At 43.7% G+C, this 24,450-nt stretch overlaps 1 protein-coding gene across 2 annotated transcripts in view; it reads left to right on the top strand.

Annotated features, from left to right (window-relative positions):
* LOC116979617 (TCDD inducible poly(ADP-ribose) polymerase) overlaps positions 1 to 18,427 on the top strand; it is a 31,797-nt gene extending 13,370 nt beyond the window's left edge. For both annotated transcript variants that reach the window (XM_033031228.1, XM_033031229.1), the window contains exons 3-6: positions 5,390 to 5,555; positions 6,685 to 6,872; positions 13,254 to 13,532; positions 17,622 to 18,427. In XM_033031228.1, coding sequence (XP_032887119.1) covers positions 5,390 to 5,555; positions 6,685 to 6,872; positions 13,254 to 13,532; positions 17,622 to 18,069 — 1,081 coding nt within the window. In that variant the 3' untranslated portion in view covers positions 18,070 to 18,427. The remainder of the gene's footprint in view (positions 1 to 5,389; positions 5,556 to 6,684; positions 6,873 to 13,253; positions 13,533 to 17,621) is intronic.
* Positions 18,428 to 24,450: the final 6,023 nt, after the last annotated feature.

Genomic DNA, 24,450 nt, shown 5'->3' with positions numbered 1-24,450 from the left:
CACTGGATAATATTTAGACAATAGACAATAGGTGCAGGAGTAGGCCTTTCGGATCTTCGAGCCAGCAGCGCCATTCACTGTGATTGTGGCTGATCATCCACAATCAGTACCCCGTTCCTGCCTTCTCCCCATATCCCTATCTTTAAGAGCTCAATTTAACTCTCTCTTGAAAGCATCCAGAGAATCAGACTCCACTGCCTTCTGAGGCAGATAATTCCACAGATTCACAACTCTCTGGGTTTTCCTCATCTCGGATCTAAATGGCCTACCCCTTATTTTTAAACTGTAGCCTCTGGTTCTGGACTTCCCCAACATTGGGAACATGTTTCCTGCCTCTAGTGTGTCCAATCCCTTAATAATCTTATATGTTTCAATAAGATCCAACATTAATAACTTTTCCCAATCCCTTTGTTCGATTCCCTCTGACAACACAAGCATTGCCCAGACTGAGGTCAAATATTTTATGATAGCTAATGAATAGAACATTGTGACTCACTGCATCGTATGTTTTTATTAACATATGCCGGGAACATTGTACCTTGGACAACTATGCACTATCTTCCTTCTGTGGATTGCTAAATTTCAGGATATGCCTGAAGCCAGATTTAAGTACTTAAGTACTCTGCTTTTGTGATGTGTCATAAAGTGAGACCTAATTCCATGCACATTTTCTTTATCGTCAACAAGCCTGGCTTTTCGTACAAGGATTTAAACTAAAAGTGACTAGGACAAGTTGCAGTAAAAGTCAAAATGTTGTGTTTTTCTGCAACAGTTAGTCGGGCCTGCTATCAGTTGATAGTGGACCATATTTGCTCTTGTGTTTCTCAGCATATCATTGTACGATAGGGCTGAACATTATAACTCACTTAATGATTGTCGAAGAAAAGGGAACAAAGTTTAGAGTGGAGATAGACACTAAAAGCTGGATTAACTCAACGGGTCAGGCCATTGGAGAAAAGGAATAGGAGATGTTTGGGGTGGAGACACTTCTTAATTATTTTGATGGAAAAAAACTTCTTGAGACATCTCGGCCCGAAACGTCATCTATTCCTTTACCCCAGAGATGCTGCCTGACCTGATGAGTTACTCCAGCATTTTGTGTCCATCTTCGGGTGTAAACCAGCATCTGCAGTTCCTTGCTGCAAAGTTTAGTGTGGGTTTCTTGGATCTGATCATCTGCACCCATTTTAAAGCTACAGCTTTGTTGTGTTTTTCAGAGAAGCAGACAAGATTGATTAATTTTTTTGACCACAAACAATTCGGCAGCAAATGTGCACTCTGATCTAACGATCACTGTTGCATTTTGCAGGATTGTTTGGAAACAACTCTTAGCACTCACTTGCCTTTAGGAAGAATGCAAAATCAAATGTTAAAATCTATAGTCTTGTGACGATGTGGATGACTGTGGTATGAAAAATATTACAAACCTTCAAGTCTTTACATGCACAAGTGAACTTTCACCTATTTTCATAATTGCAGTTCGAGGCGTTGTCTCTTTTAAGGAGTGTTTGTTGGTTAGGTAAAGTTCATTGAACAGGCATGAATAACCTTGTCTGAGAATTCTGCTCAACCAGTACTGTGTCAGTCTTGAAAGTGAGCCTGCAGTTCTTGCAATTTTCATGATCTTTTTCTTCAAACTTATCAAAACATTTTTTTAAACAATGCTTGCATTTACTCTGGCACGAACAGACTTCACATTTAACATCTCCTTGTTTATCTCCTATTTTACTTTTTCATTTTGCATAATTCTTTTTTCGACAGGGCCAGGGTCCCAGCCTGAAACATCATCCTGTCCATTCCCTCCACAGATGCTGCCTGACCCACTGAGTTCCTCCAGCACTTGATGTTGATTATTTTAGCTTTGAAGCTGATGGAACTGCAATAGTTCTGCTTGGCATCTTGATTCACAAAGGGGAAAAAATAGCTAGGTTTCTTGCTTCTAATCACTTTGCCCAGTGATAGATGTGATTTTTGTGAAATATTTCACCTGAAAAAAGCACTGCATCTCCTCAGCAATTTGTCACTATTATCAAATAAGATAAGATATATACTTGTGTATTGCTGAAGCACCGTAGCATTTTATTCCAGGGAAGGAGAATAAAACCACATTTGAAAATGATTCAAGTCCAAGAAGGCTTGTTACAGGGGAATTTATGCAGCTAAAGACAGCCACAAAATGTTGGAGTAGCTCAGCGGGACAGGCATCATCATCTAAGAGAAGGAATGGGTGACGTTTTGGGTCGAGACCCTTCTTCAGTCTGACGACTTCTCTCCAGAAATGCTGCCTGTCCTGCTGAGTTACTCCAGTCTATCTTCGGTGTAAAGGAACATGTGCCCACACAATATATGCAGCTGATCATGTGCTGATTATATTGGAACAGCATGCCAGAAGCAGGTCACATTTCAGGTAACATTTGGCAGACACCTGCCCGGAAGTACAGAAGTGATCAACAAGGAAATGAAGTAGTAAAGGGGATTTTGTTTTAAACTAAAAAAAAAACATTTTTTACTTCAGCATGTCTTCTGTTCGACAGTAAAGTTTGTGCCTATTTTTTGACCAATGACAATTTCCTTGCCATAGCTGAACAAGCCCTTGACACGATTAGTACAAGATCAATTTGCTGCCTCTACAGACCTGGATGGAGCAACCTGCAACCATCTTAGATGTTTACATTTGTTCACCGGGTCCTTGGCAAGTGCAGCATTCATTGCGCATCCATAATTGCTTTTAAACAAAATGGCTCTTGGCAAAGAGACGCTGAGCAGTTTCCCAAGGAGCCATTTACCAAGGGCGGCACGGTGGTGCAGCGGTAGAGTTGCTGCCATACAGTGCCAGAGACCCAAGTTCAACCTCGGGTGCTGTCTACGTGGAGTTTGCACGTTCTCCCTGTGTCCGGGTGCCCCGGTTTCCTCCCACATCCCAAAGATGAGTGGGTTTTGTAGGTTAATTGGCCCTCTGTAAAAATTGCCCTTATTGTGCAGGAAGTGGATGAGAAAGTGGAATAGTACGAACGGGCGATCGATGGTCGGTGTAGACTCGGTGGGACGAAGGGCCTGTGTCCATGTTGTATCTCTAAACTAAACTAAACTAACTGAACAGACAGCCAATTGCTAAAAAGCTTTGTTACTGCAATGAGGAATTGTTTTACGGGCCTGTGTAAGGAACAGTTTAGATCAGTTTAGAGATTCAGCGTGGAAACGGGCGCTTTGGCCCGCCATGTGCATGCTGGCCAAGCGATCCCCGTTCACTAGCACTATCCTACTCACTAAGAACAATTTACAATATTTACCATAGCCAATTAACCTACACACCTATAAGTCTTTGGATTGTGGGAGGAAACCGGAGCACCCAGAGAAAACCAAGGGCGAACAATGGGAGAACGTATAAAACCGTACAGACATCGCCCATTGTTGGGATCGAACCCGGGCCTCTGGCACTGTGACACGGCAACTCTATCACTGCGCCACCCCCAATAGTGAGGGGATCAAGGGGAATCGCTGGGGACAGACTAGGGGGGAGGTGGGGTGAAGGTAGGCCTAGGTAGCTCACTCCTACTACTTCTGATAGATACAGGTTTCTATACAAAGCGCACTTTTAGTTTGTACACAAGCATCATGCTGCAAAGACGTGGAAGGAGACATATAATCAAAGAAGAAAGGGTGTAAGACACATAATAATTGGAGTAGCTAAACGGGTCCCACTGAGTTATTCCAGCACTTTGTGTCTTTTTTTGTTGGCCAGAAGCTACAATTCCTTGTGTCCAGAAAATACAATATGGCTCATGTTGAACAATTTTCCAAAGTAAATTCCATCCCAAGATATGTCCAGAGCAGCACGAGTAGTAAAATAACTTCAAGCAACGGCGGTTTATGCAAAAGGACACAAAGTGCTGGAGTAACTCAGCGGGTCAAGCAGCATCTCTGAAGAACATGGTCTCATTACAGGGTCCCGACCTGTCAGCTATCCATGTAAAATAACTTGAATTGGCCTGTGGCTAACACTTACATTTAGTTGTCAATTAAATATTCTTATTTCATCACATTCTATTTCAGCCTGCCTGTTCAGTTTTAGATAAGAGAGTTCAAGTAAATTCATCATCAAGTGGTCAGTCAGTTGCCGTATTTATATTCTCACACAGGGTGATCATAGATTGTCGGTATGAGCAGATGATATCATCTGTTGAACAATTGCACTGCAGATGGCTGTGGGTTGTGCAAGTTGCAGCTCACAAGTACAAAAAAGAAGTTTTGCATGTGCAACTATTTATAATTGCAATGATGATGTCAAAGGCAACATTTAACTGTTCAAATCTGCTTATCTGGTAGTCAAAGCATTTTAATTCTGAAAGTCAGCATCTGCAGATCCCTGTCGTAAGGAAGTTCCATTTCTGTAATTCAATCCACTTGTGAGATGCTTTCATTTGGCCTGTTGGGTTTTTAATAAGATGCTCTTAATCTTCATTTTCTGCAAGAATGCATTTGTTACTACAAATGTATTCTAATTTTAGAAAATAAAAATACCGTTTCGTTTTTAGGTTTCTCTAATGCAAACCAGTTATCGGCAGTTATCAAATGGTCATATCCCAACCATTGTAAGAGAATCATTACAAAGAGATGTATTGGAGTCATACATCACGGAAGCAGGCCCTTCGGCCCAACTCATCCACGTTATTCGAGATGCCCCGTCCAAGCGAGATACATTTTACTGCTTTTGGCCCATATCCCTCTAAACCTTTCCCATCCATTATTGATCCAATGGGTGAGGCAGCATCTCTGGAGAGATGCAATGGGCGACGTTTTGGGTCTCGAACCGAAACGTCGCCCATTCCTTCTCTCCAGAGATGCTGCCTCACCTGCTGAGATTCCAGCATTTTGTGTCTACCTTCGAACCAGCATCTGCAGTTCTTTCTTACACATTACTGTTTCAAATGTCTTTTAAATGCTATTATAGTACCTGTGTCAACTACCTCCTTGGGCAGCACATTCCATATACCCTCCCTAGGCCTCTGTGGAAAAAGTTGTCCCTCAGGTTTCTATTAAATCTTGCCCCTCTCACCGTAAATCTATGTCCTGTGGTTTTGATACCCCTTCCCTGGGTAAAAGACTCTACCCGATCTGTTCCCTTCTTGATTTAATATGCCGCTGTAAGTTTTATCCCTCATCCTCCTGCACTCCAAGGAATAAAGTCCTTGCCTGCCCAACCTCTCCCTGTAGCTCAGGCCCTTGAGTCCTGGTGACATCCTCGTAAATCTTCTCTGCACTCGTTCCAGCTTAATGACAAACCTTTTTGCACAGTTGTGTCAAGATTTACGACGTAATCATTTTGTTAATTGTTGAATGCTGTCTAAACAATTCCGGGATGGTAATTTGGATTTTTATGTTTCCTCAGGGGACGTGTCTTCTCGCTGGATTTTAATTTAATGACCGTTTATGATGTAGAATTCAACCAAGTGAGGAGATTGTCCACTCCTTCCACAGCGAGTTCTGGTTCACAATTCCGCACCGTCTGGAAGTACTATTGCAGGGAACACTTTGGCTGGAGAGAATATTCTGAGGTAATATAAAATATTTATCATGTCAGCCAACAAGTGAAATGTGGGTTCTGTTAAATGTGCAAATCCCTGAAAATTACTGGTGTTGCATTATGTAAATAATGTTAATATTTTAGCAGATTCTTCCTCGTGTTGTGCTCCCATGCATGAAAATAAATTGTTTCAAAAGATTGCTTCTCAGAGGAATGAGTTCCTGAAATGTATTTGACTTCCCCTTTAGTGGAAACTGGTCCTTTGGCATTACTTTTATACATGGTGATACTGTTACCAGATTTTTATTTTGTATTTACCATTATTAAGATGTGAAGGCCTATCTGCAACAGTGATAACACCTGCAGATATATTTTCAATAACTGTTTCGACACAATCCATTAATCATCAAATCTTTTGAATTAATGACAAACTATAAATCAAAGTCTATTTCAATGTACCTGGCATTAGTGATAGACGAGGAGCCAAACTTTAGAGTCATTCAGTCATACAACATGGAAACGGGCCCTTTGGTCCATTTTAGTTTGGTTTAGATATACAGCGTGGAGACGGGCCCTTCGGCCCACTGGGTCCGCGCTGACCAGTGATCCCCGCACTTTAACACCATCCTATACCCAATAGGGACAATTTTTACATTTACCAAGCCAATTAACCTACAAACCTGTACGTCTTTGGAGTGTGGGAGGAAACCGAAGATCTCTGAGAAAACCCACGCAGGTCACGGGGAGGGCGCACAAACTCCGCACTGACAGCACCCGTAGTCAGGATCGAACCCGGGTCTCCGGCGCTGCATTCGCTGTAAGGCAGCAACTCTACCGCTGCACCACCGTGACCACCCATTTAGACAGGTACATGAATAGGATAGGTTTGATGGGATATTGGCCAAATGCAGGCAGGTGGGACTAGTGTATCTAGTGGGCAAGTTGGACTGAAGGACCTGTTTCCACGCTGTAAGACTATGACTTAATTAAATTGTGAAACAGGAGTCGACGATCAGGACTTCTCAATATAAGTTTGTGGCAATAAAACAACATAATTGTGAAAATAAGTAAGATGCTGTGCAGCAGGCAGGTGATTTGTATCTAGATGTTAACAGCAATGTTTTGTGAATGTTAAAAGCATATTGTTCTGTTGTTTCCAGGCAGTTGTCCGTTGCATCGAGGAAGCCTCATCTCGAGGGATGAGTGAGATTTGTTTTGTAATGCAGCAAAATAGGTACATCCTGAATTTAATGGAGGGGTTTCAACAGAACGCCGTCATTGGCACTCGCCGAAGAATCACTCGAAGACCCTTATTTCGCTCCCTTGTTCTACTGATTCCCTGCTTACAGTAAGTTGAACGTGAATCACGAATCACATATGTGCAAAGCTTCCGTGGAAATATCTGCAATTAAATCTACCTCGTACAACGCGGAATTAAAAAAATGTTGGGGAATATTTTACAGCCTAAAATTTTGGAGCTATAGCAACAGGTTTTGCCATCACCGTCACAATGAATCGGCAGCCAAATAGCAAAGTTTCATTGCACCCATCGCCTATTCTTTCTCTGCATGTCCATTATTAAGTGTAAAATGTACTCTTAGTATTTACACAGAAATTGGACCATTAATGGTTGTTTATATCTTTATCGTTTAGTTTAGTTTTGAGATCCAGCAGGGAAACAGATTCTTCGGCCCGCCAAGTTCATGCTGACCATCGATCACCCATTCACACGAGTTCCATGTTATCACACTTTCTCATCCACTCCCTGCACACTTGGGACCAATTATTGGGGCCAATTAACTTACAAACCAGCACATCTCTGGGATGTGGGAGGAAACCAGAGCACCTGGAAGAAATCCACAGGGAGAATGTGCAAATTCAACACAGACAGCACCCGAGGTCAGGATCGAACCTGGGTCTCTGTTGCTGTTGGGCAGTGGCTCTACCAGCAGTGCCACTGTGAGATGGACCACCCTTGATCCTCAGACCAAGTTTGAACGGCCTATTCTATCTAGCTCCTGTTTCTTGCATTGCATATTTCCTGCCTTAGAGGTGCCATCAGATGACGATTTATTTCCTCCTCTCTTATATAAGGAACAACCTGCGGACTCGACAGCCACACAGTGGATTTTGTCCTTTGCTTTCTCCCCTTGTACGCCTCAGCCGTCAGTCCTTCGTGACAGGTGTTAGTCAACAAAAAAACACACCATTCTGATGTGTTTTATGTTTGTATGTGAGACGCCTCACCTTTTGGTTGCCCTTCAAAGATTTGAATATTGCTAAAATATGAATGACCTCAGTGGTTTGATTGGCATGCAGACCTGTCACCACACAAAAGATGTAAACATACAAGTTATACTGGTCGAAATACCATGCTGAAAATGGCCACTAACAGAATTCCACTAATTGTCTAACAGTAGTTAGTTGGTAATCTGATCTACCGAAACTGTGTTGTCTAGCACGATGAATCAGGTTTTAACTATGTGTTTGTCGGGGATGGGCGCAGGAGAGTTCAGATAGGCTGTTGGTTGTGTGCTGCTCGATCTGGGTCAGTGAGGAGTCAGAGAGTAACTTTCGTACCTCTGAGCCAGAGGTTGTGGTAGCATTCTTTGGATATCTGAGCACACATCTCGTTTGAGCAGTACTACAAGGGACCTGCATTTTCAAGTGGGTTCTGTGTCTGCCTCCTACTCTCAGTCTAAAGAAGGGTCTCGACCCAAAATGCCACCTATTCCTTTTCCCCAGAGATGCTGCCTGACCTGCTGAGTTCCTGCAACATTTTGGGTCAGAGTCTGAAGAAGGGTCTCAACCCGAAACGCCACCTATTCTTTTTCATCGGAGATGCTGCCTGACCCGCTCAATTACTCCAGCATTTTGTGTCTGTCTTCGGTTTAAACCGGCATCTGCTGTTCCTACCTACACATTCTGTATCAGGCAAGATGGTTGAACTGAGGTTCTGACTGCCTTCTCAGTACACATTGATATCTTTACTCTCGGCTGTGAAATCTCCTCAAGAGTGTTTCCACTTTTAAAAAAAAGTTCTCCTCAAAGAAGGGTCCCGACCCAAAACATCGTCCGTCTAATTCCCACCACAGATGCTGCCTGACCTGCCGAGGTCCTCCAGCAGCATGTTATCTACTCAAGATTCCAGCATCTGCTGTCTCTTTTGTCTCGTACATAAGACACCCATGGTGAAGAGACATCTCCTGGCTGTCTGTCCAAAATGTATCTTCTAGCCAACACCACTAAGTAGCAAAAAGTTTACCAAAAAAAAAACAAAGTGCTGGAGTAACTCAGTGGGTCAGGCAGCATCTCTGGGGAGCATGATAGGTGACTTTGGATTGATTGTGGCGGGGGAAGAAAGCTGGAAGACAGGAGGGGTAGGACAAACCCTGGCGAGTAATAGGTCAATACAGGTGAGGGAATATCCCGAAACGTCACCAATCCATGTTCTCCAGAGTTGTTGGCTGACCCGCTGAGTACCCTGCCACTAAATAGCATATAATTTGTCGCATTGCTATTTATGGGGTCATGCTGTGTGGAAATTTGCTAGATTACAATGGTGACTCCATCAGAAGTATATCTTCAGCTGTAAAGCACTTTGGGACTTGCTGAGATTGTGAAAAGAACGGCTGTCAAGCCAGTTCTTTCTTTCTGATCTAAGATAAAAGATTTGTTTTCAATCAGCCAATTTCAGCACAGCCTGTTCTAGTGTACACGCTGACCAGTAAAGAGTTCTTTCTGCTCACTGATACTCGCCTTGGGTGGGCCCATCATCCACATGGTGGAGGAATTATCCTTTCTTGATTTGTTTAAGTGTGAGCAAATTTGGGCCCCATATCTGTGGAAGGATGTGCTGGCTCTGGAGAGGGTCCAGAGGAGGTTTACAAGAATGATTCCAGGAATGAGTGGGTTAGCATTGATGAGCATTTGACAGCACTGGGCCTGTACTCGCTGGAGTTTAGAAAGTTGAGGGAGGACCTCATTGACACTTACAGAATAATGAAAGGCATAGATAGAGTGGATGTAGAAAGGATGTTTCTACTGGTGGGAGAGTCTAGGACCAGAGGTCATAGCCTCAGTATTTCATTGGTCTACCTGGGACATATGACAATAAAACACTCTTGACTAGTTAATCTGTGGAACTCATTGCCACAGAGGGCTGTGGAGGCCAAGTCAGTGGATATTTTTAAGGCAGAGATAGACAAATTCTTGATTAGAATGGGTGCCAAGGGTTATGGGGAGTAGGCAGTAAAATGGGATTAGGAGGCAGAGATCAGTTATGATTGAATGGCAGAGTGGACTCGATGGGCTGAATGGGCTAATTCTACTCCAAAAACTTGTGCACTTTGGTTTGCAGCTGTAATGAATAGTTTGCAGTAGGGAAGGAATTTTAACATGGGCAGCACGGTGGCGCAGTGGTGGTGTTGCTGCCTTACAGCGCCAGAGACCCGGGTTCGATCCTGACTGCCGGTGCTGTCTGTACAGAGGTTGTACGTTCTCCAGAGATTCATGGGTTTCCTCCCACACTCCAAAGACATGTAAAGTTAATTGGCTTGGTATAAATGTAAATTGTCCCAAGTGTGTGTAGGATAGCGTTAGTGTGTGGGGATCGCTGGTCGGCACGAACTCGGTGGGCCAAATTGCACACTAGAGACAATTTACCAAGGCCAATTAACCTACAAACTTGGTCTCCTTGGGGATGTGGAAGGAAATCCGTGGGAGAAATCATGGGGAGAACTTGCAAACTCCACACAGACAGACACACACGCACACACAGAATCACACACAGACACAGAATCACACACAGACACACGTGCACGCCAGGATTGAACCCGGGTTTCTGACGCTGTGAGTCAGCAGCTTTACCAGCTGTGCCACGCTGATGCTATTAAGTGATAGTGAGGTGGCTCACATTTAATGAGTCCAACGAGTTACGGTGCTTTTAATGTGTAACAAAGAACTGCAGATTCTGGTTTAAATCAAAGGTAAACACAAAATGCCGGAGTAACGCAGCGGGTCAAGCTGCATCTCTGGAAACAAGGAATGGGTGACGTTTCGGGTCGAGACCCTTCTTCCGACTGATGTCAGGGGAGGGGGCGGGACAAAGATAGAATAGAGTTACTTTTAATGCAAGGTTGGCACCAAAGTAGTATAGTTCAAACATTACTTGCATCGACATAGCCACTTCATGTGGTTTATAACCCATTAAATGTTGAGAATGCATGATATATGAATCCGATGATTATACTTTCATTATTTTTTTCCTGGTTTGAAGCAACCACGTCAACTGGGAGAAAAGTCTGTCACTATTAAGGGCAGTCAGTTAGGTACAGCAGGCATGAAGAAAGCTAATGGAATGTTGGCCTTCATAACAAGAGCATTTCAGTATAGGAGTAGAGAGGTTCTTCTGCAGTTGTATAGAGCTCTGGTAAGACTACATCTGGAGTATTGCGTACAGTTTTGATCTCCTAATTTGAGGAAGGACATCCTTGTGATTGAGGCAGTGCAGCGTAGGTTCACAAGAATGATCCCTGGGATGGCGGGACTGTCATATGAGGAAAGATTGAAAAGACTATGCTTGTATTCACTGGAATTTAGAAGGATGAGGGGGGGTTCTTATAGAAACTTATAAAAGGACTGGACAAGCTAGATGCAGGAAAAATGTTCCCAATGTTGGGCGAGTCCAGAACCAGGGGCCACAGTCTTAGAATGAAGGAGAGGCCATTTAAGACTGAGGTGAGAAAAAACATTTCCACCCAGATTTGTGAATTTGTGGAATTCCCTGCCACAGAGGGCAGTGGAGGCCAAGTCACTGGATTGAGTTAGATAGAGCTCTAGGGGCTAGTGGAATCAAAGGATATGGGGAGAAGGCAGGCACGGGTTATTGATTGGGGACGATCAGCCATGATCACAATGAATGGCAGTGCTGGCTTGAAGGGCCGAATGGCCTCCTCCTGCACATATTTTCTATGTTTCTAATCTTTGGCCAGGACTAAATGCTGATTCACGGCACAAAAATAAGTAAACTAATATTTATGTAGTGCTTCATTGTAAGAACAGAAGGCTGGAAATATTTAGCAGATCAGGGAGCATTTGCAAAGAAAGATATTTAATATTTCAGGAATTCCCTCCATTGATTGATGTTTTCACCTTTTTCTCTCAAAATTTCCAACATCAGATGGACGTGGGACTAGCGTAGATGGGACATCTGGGTCAGCATGGACAAGGTGGGCCGAAGGGCCTGTTTCCGTGTTGTATGACTGAGTCTATCTGGAGTATTCAGGTGCTCCTCACTGTAACATCCCACAGTATATCTGTGTCTCACAGGAATCTTTTTTTTAAGTGGTGACTGTTATCAGACACACACCATTCATTCTGCATTATCAATGTTCCAGAAACAGCAAAGAAATGATTGACCATCTGGCCCAAGCTTCATTATTTCATAGAACGTAGAACAGTACTGCGCAGGACCAGGCCCTTTGGCCCACAATGTCCATTCTTTACATGATGCCAAGTTAAACTATTCTCCTCTGTCCAGGTGTGATCAATATCCCTCCATCCCCCACATATCCATCTGCTGACCCAAAAGCATCTCAAATGCCACTGTCGCATCTGTCTCCACCACCACCCCTGTAAACACGTTTCAAACACCCACCACTCTCTGCGTTTAAAAAAAAATCCTGCACATCTCCTCTAAACGTTGCCTCTCTCATCTTAAAGCTATGTCCTCTAGTCTTTGACACTTCCACCCTGGGGGGAAAAAAGGTTCTGACTGTCTACCTTATCTATACCTCTGTTCATTTTATATACTTCTATCAGGTCTCCTCTCAGCCTCCAATATTCCAAAGAAAACAAGTCAAGTTTGTCCAACCTCGTCTTTATAGCTAATACCTTCTAATCCAGGCAGCATTTTGGTTAAAAGGAACTGCAGATGCTGATTTACAACAACAAAAAGATACAAAGTGCCGGAGTAACTCAGCAGGTCAGGCAGCATCTCATGAGGCCATGTATAGATGATGTTTAGAGTCTGAATCCTTCTTTATATCTGGTAAACCTCCTCTGCACCCTCTCCAAAGGCTCCACATCCTTCTTGGAATGGGGTGACCAGAACTGCATGCAGTACTCCAAACCGTTCCCACAATGGTTCCACTCGAATTGTTTCAAGGATCATAAAAGCCATCAAAACCTGTGGATGAAGGACATATGTAGGAAGGAACTGCAGATGCTGGTTTACACCGAAGATAGACACAAAATGCTGGAGTAACTCAGCAGGACAGGCAGCATCTCTGGAGAGAAGGAATGGGTGACGTTTCGGGTCGAGACCCTTCTTCAGATTGAAAATCAGGGGAGAGTGAGTAGAGATATGGAAGGGTAAGGTGTGAAAACGAAGATCAAAGCAGACGACAATAAGGACATGTAGAATAGTTCATTGTTAGCTGAGGGGAAGGTGACAAGGAGGCATACAATCAGTAAAATGAATCAATGGATGGAGGTCTCCATTTTCTGTCACTAAACAGGAGGAGAAGGCAGGAGAATGGGGTTGAGAGGAAAATATAGATCAGCCATGATTGAATGGGCATTGTATACTCAATGGGGGGGGGAAATGGCTTAATTCTGCTCCTGTGTCTTATGAACTACAACAACACAGCACTCTTATGTGATGGTATGGCATATTCAAAAATGTTGTCAGATTTACAGTTTCTTTTGTGCTTTTTTTTTGTCTTAGAACTTTGGGTGGCACGCCGGGCACTTTTGCGAAGTTACCAGAGGGATCAATTTCTCCAGCTATCGATATTCCTGCTGTTACTCCCCTTTCAAAAGTCTATCCTGAAACATGGATTTCAATGGAACTATTAGAAGATTTCATTCAAGTGCCGGTCTCCATAGAAGACAAAAGCTACAGGACTGTGTATAATCTTTTCCATAAAACAATACCAGAAACCAAATTCAGGATATTGAATATTCTACGAGTTCAAAACCCGTACCTTTGGGAGAAATATAAAAGGTAAGAGTTGACCGTAGTATTTTTGAAATTTTGGAGCGTTACCTTGTACTGCAGATACTTACAAATTGCATCTGAATTGTAAATATCAATGTGTAGAGATCATAGTTATACATGCATACTGCCCAGTTATTTTGGTATTAGATGTTGTGATATCCAAGATGCATAATGGAAGCAGGGGGATAGAGAACTGTGATGATACAAACATTTTTAAGCCAAGGAAGATGAAAGACTTAAACTAAGCTGTGAATAGGATTGCTTGGTCTAAAGATAAATTTTGTCTTGGGGGGGGGGAACTTTAGTCAGAATCTGTGGAATTCATTGCCACAGAAGGTTGCGGAGGCCAAGTCCATGGAATTTTTAAAAGCAGAGATAGATAGATTCTTGATTAGTTCGGGTGTCAGGGGTTATGGAGAGAAGGCAGGAGAATGGGGTTAAGACGGAAGGATATATCAGCCATGATTGAATAGCAGAGTAGACTCGAATTCTGCTCCGATCACTTCAGAACATGAACTTATCAATACAATTAAATGGCCAGAAACGTTAGGTGAAGGAAGGAACTGCAGATGGTGGTTTATACTGAAGATGGACTCAAACTGGAGTAACTCAGTCGGTCAGGCGCCATTTCTGGACAACATGGATAGTTGACCTTTTGGGGTGGGAACCCTTCCTTGGACTCTGCTCTGCCTCTGTCTGGTTCCTCTGCCTCTGCCTATTCCTTTTTGTCAGAGATGCTGCCTGTCTTGCTGAGTTACTCCAGCATTTTTTTGTCTATCTTCAATACGTGGGTGAATCTGTCTTCCTAACCATGCAATGGTAATTTTGATTTATCTTTGCATGCTTTATCATGCATTAGTCAATTGATTTACCACATCCATTCTTTTAAAAGGCAGTTCTGCAGGCTTCCAGTTAACAATGCCACATCCTAAAGTTAGATCTACTGTATAGAATATAAAAGAAAGAGTAATGCTGAAGAAGTGGAGAACATTTTGTCACTGAGGCAATGCAGATCTCAAATCAGCATATAGTTAAATGGCAGGGGTTTGGTACATTTGGGTAGAATATCAACCAAGAGTAAAGCTACCATTGTGTATTAGACATCCGTTATAATAAGTGGAAATTAATTGTGAGTGAATTATCTTCAACGTCAATTTAAGCCCTGAAAATTAGTTGGGGTGGCGCATCGGTAGAGTTGCTGCCTTGCAGTACCAGAGACCTGGATTCGATCCCGACTACGGGTGCTTGTCTGTACGGAGTTTGTACTTTCTCCCCAGGACCTGTGTGGGTTTTCTCCAAGATCTTCGGTTTCCTTCCACACTCCAAAGACGGACTGGTTTTGTAGGTTAATTGGCTTGGTATTTTTAAAGAAAAAGTACATTTGTCCCAAGTGTGTGCAGGGTAGTATTAATGTGCAGGGATCACTGGTTAGCACAGACTCGGTGGGCCGAAGGGCCTGTTTCCGAGCTGTATCTGTAAACTAAACTAAATCTACCCTGATGAATCAAGCCAGGTGTCAGGTTACAATTATACACACAATGGGCTGGAACACATTTTCAGTGAGCCAGCAGCTCTATTGAGAACCGCTGGCTACGTGGATGTGTGTGACAGACTTCCTCACCTGTTCACTGCAGCACAGAAGGTTAGATGCACGACATCACTCTACCCTTGGATTTACCACTTCACATCTGGCCCCTCAGTTTTATGCCATCCATGGTTGGCAAATCCTACACCAACCTGCATTTAAATAATTTTTTTGTTACTTTGTATGTCACTGCATGTTTCCATTGAATTAATCCTGGTTAAATGTAATTGTATTGTCCCTTTTACTGTCCATGACAATTGGGGACATGTGGAAGCAGTGTAAAAGGCTCTGATAACATGGTGGTACATGGCAGCAGATGGTTAGTGCAGCCTCCTTGCGACCAGCCTGAGTCAACTATATGGCATGGCCTTCTGTTTGGAAGCAGTAGGAGATCTTGTGTAGGAAGGAACTGCAGATGCTGGTTTAAACCGAAGATAGACAAAAAGTTGGAGTAACTCAGCGGGACAGGCTGCATTTCTGGAGAAATGCTGGCCAGCTGATTACAGTTCCCTCATATTTGTTCAAGGCACGGATTGCTGACTTGTGAATTTCACAATAGGCCACACCAGCTCACCACAGAGACTGACGAAGGGTCTCGACCTGAAGCTCGCACATTCCTTCTCTCCATAGATGCTGCCTGTCCGGCTGAGTTACTCCAGCATTTTGTGTCTATCTTCATTATCAATTATGTGTGTTGCCTTGATGAAAGTACTTTTTAAACGGTTAAGGGCAAGAAATCATGGTAATCCAAAGTCATTAAAAGACAAGAATCCAGTGCCAATTACATAAAAATATTAAAGAGCGGTGCAGAGAATATTTTTAAAAAGGTTAATGGCATTTTGGCTTTTATGACTAGAGGACATGAATATAAGGATTAGAAATTATGCTGCAATTGTACAATGGTCCAGTTATATGTAGAAACACCAATAGTTCCAGGTGCAGCAATGCAGGAAGGCTAAAACAACTTTGGGGCTAATATTAGATAGATGTATTAGAATAAAATGTGGACTCTAGCGCTTAAAGTACACATGATGATTGTATTCCCTGGAACTGAAGAGGTAATGGTGATTTGATTCAAAATATTTGTGCGAAACTGATGGGATGATTAGATGGATTGTTGTATGTGTGGGAGGATGGTGTGTTTCTCCATCGAGATCAACCAACTGCTCTTGACATTCAGTGGCACTACCACTGCTGAGTTCCCCAACACCAGTAGACTGGGAGGCCACGATCCCTATTTGGACTAGCCACAAACATACTGTGGCTATAAGAGCAAGTCAGAGGCTGAGCTTCCTGAGGCAATTGACTCTACTGCTAATACCCCAATGCTTTTCCACAAGGGACGAGTCAAATGTGTGAGGAAATGCTGTCTACATGCCTGGATCAACGCAGTGCCAGTATCATTCAAGTAGCTGGAGAACTGCAGGGACAAAACAGTCCACTCCCTTCTACCCTAAACATTCATTCCCACCACCACTGGTGCATGGTGGCTGCAGGATGTGGCAGTGCCCAAATACACCTCAGTTCCTCACCTTTGATACTCTGGCAGCACTTGTCAAATCTGTAACTTCAGTCTCCGGGAGGGATAAGGGCAGCAGGGATACAAAAACACTCCCGTGTAGAATCCTCTCCTCTCCTATAGAACAGTTCAGCTCAAGAAAAGCCCCGTCAGCCTACAATGAGCAACCTGCACATATCTGCGTGCACATAACCCATACCCCTCCATTCCCTGCATATCCATGTGCACGTTAAAGTCTCCTAAACGCCACTCTCGTATCTGCCTCCACCACCCACCACCCGCGGTCCAGGCACTTGCCACGCTCGCTGTAGATAAAAAAACTTGCCGCGCATATCTCCTTTAATCTTTGTCCCTCTCGCCCTAAAGCTATGCCCACTAGTATTTGATATTTCCATCCTTGGATCCTGACTTGGCAATATATTGCTGTTCTCAGGAATTTTAGGTCACTTCGGGGGTCCTGCTGTGGACCCCCAGCAGGACCAAAAACAAGACCTGTCAAAGGGTGGATGAGCTCCTAGCGAGCCAACGGCCATCCACACTTCAGTAGAAGTTGCGATCACTGTCGTACACGGCATTGTAAGGCACCGTGCCCGTTGATGTTTTCAACGATGATGATGATGATTTATTCTCATGGGGTGTGGATTCTGGAAATCCCTCCCCAATAACGTTTGTAGGAGTGCCTTCACCAGATAGATTTCAAGAAAGTGGCTCACTATTGCTTTCTCAAGAGCCGCTGGGATTAAGTGCTAACCTTGCTGGCAATACCTAGAGTCTGATGAAAGTTTTTGACCCTGTTCATTTTCTCCAGAGATGCTGCCTGTCCTGCTGAGTTACTCCAGCATTTTGTGTCTATCTTCGGTGTAAACCAGCATCTGTAGTTCCTTCTTCCACCTAGAGTCTATAATATGAATACGGAAATAAATACTTAATTGCTTAAATAAAATTTGCTGCATGGTCTAATAAGCCTTTTCGTATTTATATTGTCCACCAGGAAAAAGGACTACATGTCACGGAAGATGTCTGAAATGGATAAGATCCTGAACGAGAGGCATCTATTCCATGGGACCTCACAGGACGCAGTCGATGCCATCTGCAAACACAATTTTGATCCCAGGGTGTGTGGGAAACATGCCACCATGTTTGGACAAGGCAGTTACTTTGCGAGAAAGGCGAGCTATTCTCACAACTTTTCCAAGAAGTCACAAGAAGGCGTTCATTACATGTTCCTGGCCAAAGTGCTGATTGGGAAGTACACCTTGGGCAAGCCGACCATGCGGAGACCGCCGCCACAATCTGCTGCTGACCCTTCCAGTGATTTGTACGACTCGTGTGTGGATAACTGGCTAGAACCTCAGATTTTTGTCATCTTTAATGATGACCAGAGTTTCCCCTACTTCATTATTCAATATGAAGAAGTTGGAAGTACCGTAACTGTTTGATGAATGGTCACAGACTGGAGATGCTGCCATGAACTTATCTATACACTATAGACAGAGATATGTGCAGACGGAACTTACTGATAAACTCAATGACATGGCCAACAGCCAGTGTAAGAATACTGCACTGGCAGTACCCTGACAAGTGTAAATAACTAAGTACATTGCCTTGAACATTGTTCAAATGTTTATGTGCCTCTTTGTTTGTGAATGAGTGTATTTATATAGAAAAAATGTTGCCCATTTTTAATTAATTCTGAAGTATTTGAGAAATGTATACTTGACTTGAGTACAGTAGTTTATTTTTTAATTATCAGAAGCTGAAGTGTGGAAATTAAATGTTGAGCACTTTTTAAACCAACGTTTTTTTGCCGAGATGTTGATGGTGATTTCAGTAAAATGTAGCGACTGCCAGAGATGCAGAGGACAAGGCGGGTGTATTGCTTACCTTACTTGCAGGAGATAAGATCTACCACAGCAGTCTTTTCATCTGCCACAGGAAAGGAAGCCCTTACCGTGAGAAAGGCCCATTTGATGCTTTCCCAGAGCTGTAAATTGTGGCCATTTGGTTCTTGATCTGTGTGAGTTTTTTGGGTCGTCAATTTACTGTGATGACTTTCTTGGTCCTCTTTCTCCTCCGCCAAAGAACTGAAATCAGCACAGAGCAGACGGGGATGCTCCACTAAAAACTAGAAAGGAAAGTGTCGACATCAATCCTGTTCTGCATTTATTTAGCAATCGAACAGTTAAACATTCCCTTCCGGAAACACAAAGGGCACGGTAGAGTTACTGCCTCACAGCGCCGGAGACCCAGGTTCGAATCTGACCACGGGTGCTGTCTGCACGGAGTTTGTACGTTCTCCCCGACCTGTGTGGGCTTTCTCCGAGATCATCTGTTTCCTTCCACATTCCAAAGACGTACAGGTTTGCAGGTTAATTGGCTTGGTATAAATGTAAATTGTCCCCAATGTGTGTAGGATAGTGTTAATGGGGCCTGCTTTCCGCACTGTATCTCTAAACTAAACAAAGTGCTGGGGGAACTCAGCGGGTCAGGCAGCATCTGAGTTCCTCCAGCACTTGGTGTTCTGCTGAAGATTCTGGGTCAGGCAGCATCTGAGTTCCTCCAGCATTCGGTGTTCTGCTGAAGATTCCAGCATCTGCAGTTCTTTGGTGGGTGATATTCACAAAGGAAATCACAATCACTCTATATTGGTAGTCTTCCAAATTCTTCTTTGCCTGTGCGTGGTAAAAGAATGATGAGAAAATGGTGCAATGCTTCAGATCACAATGACTCTTCTGCAGTGGTGTTGTGGGTTTCTCAGGCTTCACTGTAAAATGAAGGGCAAGAAATTGAGCACAAGAATCATTTGGCCTGACACTTAACTTGACAGTCCTTTCATTCAAATAAAATCCGTGTTACTTGATAACCAGAACCAAAGGAAAGTCTGTTACAGTAACTGAAATGCAGCCTTAGAAAATATAATTGGATTGCAGATTGGAAGCCTCAGTAAAGAGAGAAGCAATTGGGATCACTCCAGTTAACCTATTCACGTCACTGACATCTGGAAATAATGTGCTTCCAAATCTTCAAGCAAAAAGGCTAAACTATCAGCAGTCAAGTTTTGATAGAATCTGCCTGTTTCTAATTTTATTCTGTCTCACATTAATTATTTCACTTCATAAATAGCTTATGTTTGGAAGTCACAGTGCCATTAAGTAGCTGTTGTTTTTAAAATAATAAAATAAATAGTGTTGCTAGCCTGCCAGCGCTCTCTACACGCATATCCTAGAATCATTGAATGTGAACTTTGGAAAATGGATAAAATCCAGGGGGCAATTGAAGCAGACCACAGATAACCAGTTCAGACACCAAGACCCAAAAGAAAGAGCAGAGAACTGTGCAGCACAGAACTGTGCAGCACAGGAACAGGCCATTCGGCCCACAATGTCCATGCCAAACATGATGCCCAGTTAAACTAATCTCCTGCCTGCACATGATCACCATCCCCTCCATTCCCTGTGTTATCTAAAAGCTTACAGAAAGAGTTAGAGGGACCTTCAACAAGAGATTATACCCAGACACAGTATTCAGGGGCAGGTCTTATAAAAACCTCAGACCATAGAAATGTATGAAGTTTCCATGCAATACGGATACTCTCAGAGAAATCTGCACCTACTTGCAGTCATGGCTGTAAACTCAGAGCTGCATGGGTTGTATAATCCAAACTCATTGATCGGATTGGATTGATAACTACGTTTATGACAACATGTACTGAGGTACAGTGAAAGCTTTTGTTCAGTGGAAAGACAATATATGATTACAATCGAGCCGTCTACAGTGTACAGATACATGTTAAGGGAATACATTTAGTGCAAGGTAAAGCCAGCAAAGTCTGATCCAAGATAGACTGAGGGTCTCCAATGAGGTAGATGGTAGTTCAGGACTGCTCTCAGGTTGTGGTAGGATGGTTCAGTTGCCTGATAACAGCTGGGAATGAACTGTTCCTGAATCTGGGGGTGTATGTGTAGATTTACCAGATAATATCTGTACCACTAACCATTGTGAAGATGACCATTCTAACAAACTTCTCTGGGTTTAGTTCCTTCGATATTTCATTCAAAGGTATTCGCACAGTAGCACTGTGACATTTATTTGGTCACAGAGGCTCTGTACTCCTTTGTTAGAGATCAGCTTTGCCTGGCTGCTGGACACTCAGTTGCGCATTGTGTTGATAACAGCCTAAATCCGTGGGGTGGGGTGTGTGTGGGGGGGTGCGCAGTGGTAAAGTTCCTGCCATGCAGCACCAGAGATCTGGGTTCAATCCTGACTACGGGTGCTGTCTGTACATATTTCTGTAAATTGTCCCTAGCATGTAGGATAGAACGAGTGCATGGGGCGATCACTGGCGGCATGGCCGAAGGGCCTGTTTCCACTCAATATCTCTAAACTAAACTAAAATCCGTTGGGTTCTTGATCATACTTATGCAGATTCAATGCCCACCAGGATAGCATTCTGCGCTGTCCATTGTCACAGCTGCATCTGAGCGACCATGGCATATGAAAGGAGAGCAATGGGGAAAGGTGTGGAGTGAGAGCCACGCTGGGCACTAAGTCTGGCCGAGTAGACCATTAGCACTGAAACTACACTTTAATTATCAGGATTCATGGTGATCTTTCATTGGAAAAAAACATATAGTGCACCATCACTAGGTCACTGCAAAGGTAATGTGTACATTCTCCATGTAACCACGTGGGTTTTCTCTGGGTGCTCTGGTTACCTCCCACACTCCAAAGACATACAGGTTTGTAGGATAATTGGATCCTGTAAAATTGGAAGTTGTAGGATAGTGTGAGTGTATGGGATGATTGTTGGTCAGCATGGACTTGGTGGGCTGAAGGGCCTGTTTCCACGCTGTATCTCTGAAGCCTAGAGTAAAGTTTAGAGTAATGCATTGGGCAATCAGTTGATGTCGCTAAGCAGTACGACATGATCTAACTCATAACTATGGCGCATGGCCTCGTCATCTTGAGGGGTCACCTCTTGTTATCAACTATAAAACAAGGAGCTAAGAACTAGGAACATGTGGAGAAAGGTGAAAGAAGAAGCTGCCCAATTTGTCTGACAATACATGTGACTGCAATGGCTACTCCCTATTCAACAGCTCCCAGTTTGCCTTCTCTCCACCATTGACCATCAGTGCATCCATTTGATCACATTGTCAAGATAAATCCAAACCAAATTTAAATGTCAAATTGTGTTACACTGCACGCACACTTCGCTGTGTAGGAAGGAACTGCACCAAAGATACACACAAAATGCTGGAGTAAATCAGCGGGTCAGGCAGCATCTCTGGAGAAAAGGAATAGATGACGTCAGGTCTCGACCTGAAACATCACCTATTTTCTCCATGGATGCTACCTGACCCACCGAGTTACTCCAGCATTTTGTGTCTATCTTTGGTGCAGACTTTACTGATCACGATGCTTTGCAGTTATCCTGCAGTCCCAATGCAGTCATTACCAAGTGGATTCAACATGACTAGGGCAATGTTCCTGACTTGCAGTGGAACAATGATGGACCAACTAAAATGTGACTGCAGGAATGCAACTCAAATGGAGCACTTACCTGCCCCCTCCTCCCAGAGCCCTGCAAACCAGAAGATCTCAAGGTCTTCAACCCATGTGCCAGAGCCTGCGATACGCAGTGGCTTGGAAAAGTGTAGTGAGATGACAAGAAGAAGAAGAAGAAGAAGAAGAAGAAGAAGAAGAAGTGGAGAAGAGTGGCAATGACAATGGAGGATGATATCCATGTCAGGCCCCTGAAAGGGTGTAGATGCGAGTGGCAGCTGCCTGAGCTGGCTTACAGGCAACAGTGAAATGGGTGAGAGGGCAACTGGTTTGTATTCCACAAAAACCCTACCAAACCCCGGCAACCACTGCTCAACAACCCCTGCAATCATTGGAAATATAGCTCTCTGGAGTATGCCAGATCCTCCAGGACAAACCATCATCCACAGCCAGTATAAACTACAATAGCAGCCCTCAGACCTTGAGTGCTGGAATAGCTCAGTGGGTCAGGCAGCATCTCAGGTGAACGTGGATAAGTGACCTCACCTACCTATAGTCTCCAGGGATGCTGCTTGACCCGCCGAGCCACTCCAGCACTCTGCATCTTCTTTTGTAAACCAGCGTCTGCAGTTCCTTGTTTCTAGCTCTCAGACTGTAGCTAGCTTCTGCTTTTATAGGCAATGGAAGTTGTGACTAGGGTGTGGAGCACTCCATCTTGGTGGGACCACAAGTGCACGAAATGCGTTGGTGACCATTTGCATGTGGAAAGGTTGGACACCCCTGGTCGCCTGCTAAGTCCTACACCAAACCACCACGCTCCTTCACATGGACCTCGGGCGTCCCAATTCACCAAGCACTTTGTTGTTCTGCTGCAGTCTCCCACTAAAAGTCTCACACGAGACCTCTCAAGGAGATTGTGTGTGATCTGTCCAAATCGTGTACCTGTCCAAATGTCATGTAAATGCTGCATATATACCCACCTCTACAACCTCCTCTGACAGCTTGTTCCATATCTCCCACCATCCTCTGTGTGATAAACTTGCCCCTCTGATCCCCTTTAGATCTTTCACCTCCCACTGTAAACTTACGCTCTCTAGTTTTAGACTTCCTCCTCTGGGAAAAAAAGACTGTGGCTATCTACCATATCAATGCATCTCATCATTTTATAAGCCTCTATATGGACACCTCTCAGTCTTCATCGCCACTGCTAAAATAGCCCAGCTTATTTAATTCATAGATTCCGAGAGACTCATGGAGTTCTACAGTACAGAAGCAGGCCCTTTGGCTTCGATGAAGAGAATACTCACACAATTACCAGCTTGTAACTTGCAGTAAGTTTAGTTTAGTTTAGAGATACAGCACGGAAACAGGCCCTTAAGCCCGCAGAGCCCATGCCGAACAGTGATCCCCGCACATTAACATTACTCCACACACTGGGGACAATTTTTTACATCTGTACCAAATCAATTAACCTACAAACCTGTACGTCTTTGGAGTGTTGGAGGAAACCTATGATCTCGGAGAAAACCCATGCAGGTCACGGGGAGAACGTGCACTCTCTGTAAAGACAAACACCCTTAGTCAGGATCGAACCCGGGTCTCTGGTGCTGTAAGGCAGTAGTTCTACCACTGCGCCACCATGCTGCTCAGCTATGCTGTCGTGCCATAATGAAGGCAAGGAAGAGTGTGGGAATGAGGATTAACTATAATGGTTTCAGCCAAGCTGCTGGCCACAGGTGTCAATAGGTATCCCAATGGTGGCCAATCCTGCTTTTTCCATGAGGGTTGAGACATATTGGCACTGCTCTTCCCCACCATGTTGCCTCCATGGTGAGATAGATGTGTGTGCATACGGTGCGGTCTGTGTGCATGATACGACTGTCACAGTTGAATAACCGGTATTGTTTGCACACTGAGTAATGTGGCTTGTTGTTAAGTTACATGCATGAAGATGTGGTGCATCATTTGAATGTAGGGAGCAAAACTGTTTGATAGAAATTGTTGGTAGATTAGCCACTTAAAAGACACTTGGCCAGGCACATTGGTATGACATGAAGGCAAATGGGACTAGTTTAGATGTCCTTGGTTGGCATGGACATTGTGCTGAAGGGCCTGTTTCTGTGCCTTATGACACTAACTATAATAGTGTGGTGCAATGAATTGGATCTGAAGAGAACAGTGCACTTAATAAGATAGAGTCATAGAGTTATACAGTGTGGAAACAGGCCCTTCGACCCAACTTGCCCACACCGGCCAACAATGTCTCAGCAACACTAGTCCCACTTGCCTGTGCTTGGTCCATACCCCTCCAAACC

This window comes from Amblyraja radiata, chromosome 13, assembly GCF_010909765.2.
Source record: "Amblyraja radiata isolate CabotCenter1 chromosome 13, sAmbRad1.1.pri, whole genome shotgun sequence".
Taxonomy (NCBI): domain Eukaryota; kingdom Metazoa; phylum Chordata; class Chondrichthyes; order Rajiformes; family Rajidae; genus Amblyraja; species Amblyraja radiata.
Note: the sequence above shows the minus strand (reverse complement) of the source record. Positions and strands in the feature narration are given on the sequence as shown.